Raw genomic sequence first — 5,934 nt, forward strand, 5'->3', positions numbered from 1 at the left:
AGGGGAGGGGAGGGGAGGGGAGGGAAGGGAAGGGAAGGGAAGGGATCAAGGCTGCTCCCTGCTTCCCAGTTTGGGTGAAACAGGGCTCTTCCCCAACAGAGGGACTGGGGAGGCCAGGGAGGCATCAGAGGGAGATGTTGTGGGGCCGTCTGGGCTGGAGGGACAGTTACTGAGAGCAGAGGGAGCCCAGGGGCAGGTAGAATCCCAGGGGGGTGGGCAGGGAGTGAGGGGGGAAAGCCAAGGGCAAGGCTCCAAGGGGATGAGAAACCTCAGCCACCAGAGGAGGAGGAAAAAGCCAGGAGGGTCACATGGCAGCAGAGAGAGGCCAGGAGGCCAGGAAGGGGCGTCAGAGGCTGGAGCCGAGGGGGCTGTCTAGCTCACCGAACGGGCACGTTCATACATGCTGTCAAACACGGACACCACCGTGCCCGCAGACACCTCCGCCCACCCCCCATGGGCCCACCCCCCACCCCATCTCTNCACACACACACACACACCACACACACGTCCAAGTACACACATAACACACGTGGATGTCTATGACCCAGTTGATCCCTGAGCAAACACCTGTCAAAGCTGAACATCTGTACAGACTGAGAAATGCTGTTTTGAGCTCCTCCCCACCCCCAACCCCGGGATGCGATGAGGAGGCCAGGAGCCTGGTCGGGGAGGCCCCCTGCACCTGCGGCTTGGCCGGAAGGCCCCCGGCCAGCACTGCTTCTCATTTGCTGGTGCTCTGTCCCTGCTCTTTTCTAGTGGCTGAAGCAAATAGAGGGCACTGAGGCGGCCCTGACCCAGAAGATGCTGGATCTGGAGAAGGAAAAGGTAAAAGACTCAGCCCTCTGGAAGGCAGGAGGGTGGAAAGGGTTCAGACGACTCCCCTCCCTCCCAGGAAGGCCTCTCGGGTATTTTCATGTGCATTTATTTGCACACGGTTCTAAATTTTGCTTTTGCCCCCGTGGCTGTTCTGGGTAATTGTCACCCGTTTGCTTACTCGTTCACTAGCTTGGTCATTCAATCAATACGTATTTTTGGAGCGTCTTTATCCCAGGCACCTTGCCGGGATTGGAGGTCCGGTAATGAATATGCGGGGTCCCTGCCTCAGCCTGGGGGACGTGTGCTCCTGAGCCGACAGCCACAGTGCGGCCTGAGGACGTCAGCAGCGGCATGTGGCATGTGGTGATGCCCAGGCACTTGGCCCAGCGGCTCTGGAGACACACAGCTGGGCCCCCCATCTTTGCTGGCCCCCTTAATGGCCGTGAGAGGTTGGGAAAGATGCGCCAGCCCCTCGCGTCCTTATTGCTAAGTGGGGGTTCCAAGTTCCCCGGCCCGGGGGTGTCAGAGAGAAGGCTTCCCAGAGGAAATGGTTCTTGAGAGTCTTCAAGGACCAGTTCAAGTTTTGCAAGTAGAAAGGAGACGAGGCGAAAGCGGGAGGTAGAAGGAAGAGCTTATAGCCTGGAGACACAGGTGGTGTGAGTGAGTCCTGGCTCGGAACCTGGTCCTTCCTCTGCGACCAGGGCGCTGTGGCCTCCAGGGCAGGGCGCTGGTCCTCTCTGGTCCTGTTTCCTCATCTTAAGGTCCAGGAACTGCAGTAGATGAGTCCGCTCCTTGAAAGCCTCACGCCGGTACTAGGGATTTGCCTTCTGGGGACACGGTGTGTTCAGGGACTAAAAGCCTGGGCCAGGTGGGGGAGGGGCGCATAGCAATGAGACGAGTCAGGAGGTGGGGAGGCAATCAGTGCTGTTCGTGTGGGAGGAAGAGCCTCGCCTGAGAACTGTTGAGACGGTCTTCAGGGGCCACCAGGCCGTGACGAGAGGAACCAAGAAGGATTCCTGCTTGGCCGCCGGATGGGAGGGGTGTCGTTTCATTGCAGTCAAGCACCCACGAGGAAGGGAAGCTGGGAGGGGGTGGGGCTGGCTTGATCACGGTTCCTGGGGCAAGTCAATCACCTCCCTTCTCTCCTGAGCACCGGGTGGGTGCCCAGCTCGGTCACTGGGTGGGTGCCCAGCTCGGTGGGGCTGTCACTCTCTAGCAGAGGTGATTAGGTGGGCTCTGAAGGTCTCCGCTATGATGGATTCTCTCGCTGATCTTGATCTGGGGTGGGGGGCTCCTCTTTTCCAGGACCTATTCAGCAGGCAGAAGGGCTACCTCGAGGAGGAGCTGGACTACAGGAAGGAAGCCCTCGACCAGGCTTACCTGGTAGGACCAGATGTGGGTTGGACGCTTTGGCTTGTTAAACTCAACCTTAGAGGCTGTTTTTTTCTTCGGGGCTGACACCACGTTTAGGGGCCCTCAAGTACCATGTGGCCACCTTCCAAGTGCCCTGTCTGTGTCTTGACTGGAGCGACTGTGCAGAGAAATTGTTGCTCTTCTCCAAATCAATCATGATTTTCAAAAAGAGTTGGCCTGATGTTACCTTTAGACATGCTTATCCAATTCTAGTAATGGTCTGAGATGCGTGAGAAGAAATGTCTTTCCTCCGTGTTCATTAATACTTATATATTAATATATAATGCATTAATATATTAATACCTAAAGGAATACTTATTTTTGGATAACCCTCCTACCAAGCAAGTTTTCCTGTAAACAGGAACGAGGGTGAGTCACAAAGGAACACGGAGGCAAAACACTGAGCAGAGAGAGGCTGGTGGGCATCAGAATACAAATGGCCTGTTGTGAGGTCCTACGCAAGACTGCATGTGTGTCACAAAATCTGTTCCGGGCTTCCTGGTCGTTAGCTTAAAACGGGATCACATCCAGGTTCATATGCCATATGGCTCTGAGGACACTCCTGGCACCGAGCGAGACGGTGAGATAGTACCAGCACTGCCAGGATGTCCCCATGGCATAGAGAGTGGAGAGTTCGGGGTCGCTTCTTGCAGAAGGAGGCAGTGTCGTACACAAAGCCGCGAGTCAGTCTTCGCCTGGATCATTCGCGGCTAACGTTATGTTACGCAATGGGTCGGTGCCTATGAAATGCAGAGTCAACAACCGAAAAATGACTTGCAAACCCTTGTTTCCATGAGCGTGTCCAGGAAGGTGGGGAGCAGGTAGCCTGGCCAGACGGGAGGAGCCGGGTGTGAGGGCTGGCCTGTCTCCTTGAGACCCTTGGCCCCCTTGGGAATGCGGGGGGCGGGGAGCCCCGAGGGAGCAGGTCCCGTGGATGGAGCCTCACTGGGTCTGACGTTCGCCCTCTAGGCACACGATATTCTAACAGCGTGGAGGGCAATGTTGAGTGTGACCATCACAGAGGGTTGCTTCTTCCCTTTCCTCGCCGGTTTTTCCTCGACTCTGCCCACCCCTGGTCCTTCAGGGAGCGCCTTTCCCTGCTTCACACACCGTCTGTCACCCGGCACTGCCTCCCCAAGCATTTCCCCGGGGAAGCTCTGCCGAACGTGACTTCCGGGGAATCATAGGCACGCAAGGCAGTAGAATAAGTCTGGAAAACCCAGAAGGGCTTCCTGAATCCTTGAATACGTTGAAGGATAGGCTGGGGCTCGGAGAGGATCATACGCAACCAAATGGTCAACTTGTGGGGTCATGGGCCGTCTTTTCAAGGGGCATCTTGCAGGACTGGCGATTTTCAACCCATTTTGGAAAAATGTGGTGTCCACACTGGGCTGTCCAGGCACCGTCTGCAGGGGGGCCCTGGGGGACCCTCAGAGTCCTGCTTCTGCAGGGAGGCCCTGGGCGGGCTGACCTTGCCACCCCGTAGAAAACATGTGCCATTCCAGACTGTTCCGAAGCCTCAGGTGGGACTTCAGGCACTTGACAAGGTTGCGTCCTGATGCCGCGCTGGACTGACGCTAACAGTCAGGGAAACCGTGCTCCAAGGGGGTGACAGTGCCATGTGCCCGGGCAAGAGCGAGGACCGCAGGCAGGTGCCACCTCTCGGGCCTGCAGGCCTTTGTCATTGCTCTGAGACAGGACAGGTCCACAGGAAAGCTTCCGGAATCAGGCGGCAAGGGGTCCCGGCTGGAAGCTGGTGACAGCTGTCGAATGGGGAGGGGTAAATCAGCAGGGCCCAGGCAAATTCTCACTCCATGCGGGGGGAGGGGGCGCATGGGGGCCCCTGGGCTGGGCCGGCACACTGACTTCCACCTTCCAGGGCTAGGAGAGGGGGGAAGTGATTACGCCTGTTGGTTAAGGCTGGGCCTGGCCTGATGGGTCTGGAATCCCCCCTGGGAGTCTGCACAGCCATGCAGACTAGAGGGGCTGGGAGAGCAGAGCCCCATGCGGTAGAGGCTGCCCGTGTGAACCCCCTGCCTCAAGCAGCCTCTCGAGAGGCATTTTCCACCCAAACTGAAGAGTGGTCGGTCCCTATGGTCTTGGGAAGACAAGGAATGGTTCCTCGGCTCCTAAGATCCCTTAGCTGGAATCCCGGAGCCCAGGCGGGTGGGGAAGTCACTGGGGCGGGATGGGGCCCTGAGGATGGAGACCAAACAGCCTAGCCCACGATGGCGTCTGCATCCCACCAGGACGCTGTGGGTGGGGATGGAGGGAGGCAGAGAAGGAGATAATTCTCTCTTTTGTCCCTAGATATTCCCATGAGGTAACTATATTTAAGTGTCTTGTTGTGAAATTGGAAAGAAATAACTTCCTCTAACGATTAAAACTCTTGCCTTTCACGAGGCGCCTTTGACCGGCCACTAATCTCTCATTCGCTTTGCTAACAAATGGGGTCTTTCTTTTTTTCTTTTCCTTTTTTTTAGCGGGGAGGGCACGGTTAGAACATTGTTACTATTTGCTGTGGGTTTACATTGCATTCCTAACTAGCTGGCTGCAAACCTTGCGAGCGCAATTTGACACATATTTTCCTCCCTCCCCGCTGACACCCGTGATCAAAGGGGAGGTTTGTTCCTGAGGTGCGGGGAAAATGTTGGGAGCCAGGGATAAGACGAAAAACTGAGTCACACGTTTTACGGGGCGGTTACGATCGCTTCTTCTCATTGCCTTGGATTCCTGCACAGAGTAGGGTATCCTGATGGACTAGAGGGAGACGCGTTCTCAAAAAGCTGCACACGCGCCGAAAGGGGCTCCCTCGCTCCCCGCCCCCGGCCCTGCACCTGCTGGCTGCTTGGCTGGGTGTCCCCANAGTGCCCCGGCCGTACTGTCCACCCGTGCGTGACCTTGCGCTGTCTGTGTGATTTGGGCCACTCAGAAAATCCAGGAGCTGGAGGCCACGCTGTACGACGCGCTGCAGCAGGAGCCGGGGCGCAGGGCCCGCGAGGCGCTGAGCGAGGGCCAGCGAGACGACCTGCAGGCGGCCGTGGAGAAGGTGCGCCGGCAGATCCTGAGGCAGAGCCGCGAGTTCGACAGCCAGGTCCTGCGGGAGCGCATGGAGCTGCTGCAGCAAGCCCAGCAGGTGAGGCGCAGGTGGCCGCCCCCGCTGCCCCTCGTCCCCTTCCCAGGTGGCCGCCCCCTGTGCCCCTCGCCCCCTTCCCAGCCTCCGACCCCCCAGGCGGGGTTGATGGACCGCCGGCAGCGAGGCGGGTCTCCCCGGCGTCCCCACCGCNACGATAGCGCCCGCCCCCTTTGCGGAGCCGTGATGCCAACCAGAGCCCGGGGTCCCCTGGGTCCTCTCCCTCCTGCGTCTGTGTCCTGTTTGAAAGCCAGATTCCTAAATCCGAAGGAGGCGTTGCCCAACGGTTTGCCTTTTTGGCTGTGTTTTGTGATGACGGCCCATCTGAGCCCTGAGGACCGGGCGGCCGTAGTAGTCGTTGACTCCGAAAACCTAACTGTGTCCCAAGGTTTGGAGTCCTGTGGGAGTGACGTGGGCTTGGCTGCAAGGGCTCCAGGGTGGTCTGGGGACGAAGCGGGGTCAGCAGCACCCTCACGCCTCTGGGGGCTCACTGTTGGGAACCCTGATGGCCGCCCCTCCTCCCCCGCAGGGCGGGGACGATGATGTCCATTCTCACTTCTCAAGAGCTCATG

The 5,934-nt window shown here is 58.2% G+C and overlaps 1 protein-coding gene across 1 annotated transcript in view; it reads left to right on the plus strand.

Annotated features, from left to right (window-relative positions):
* JAKMIP1 (janus kinase and microtubule interacting protein 1) overlaps positions 1-5,934 on the plus strand; it is a 99,708-nt gene that overhangs the window by 82,610 nt on the left and 11,164 nt on the right. Inside the window, exons 18-20 of the mRNA XM_077750405.1 lie at positions 757-825; positions 2,122-2,199; positions 5,162-5,365. Of these exons, the coding sequence (XP_077606531.1) occupies positions 757-825; positions 2,122-2,199; positions 5,162-5,365 (351 nt within the window). The remainder of the gene's footprint in view (positions 1-756; positions 826-2,121; positions 2,200-5,161; positions 5,366-5,934) is intronic.

Source organism: Crocuta crocuta, unplaced genomic scaffold (genome assembly GCF_008692635.1).
Source record: "Crocuta crocuta isolate KB4526 unplaced genomic scaffold, BGI_CrCroc_1.0 scaffold179, whole genome shotgun sequence".
NCBI lineage: Eukaryota > Metazoa > Chordata > Mammalia > Carnivora > Hyaenidae > Crocuta > Crocuta crocuta.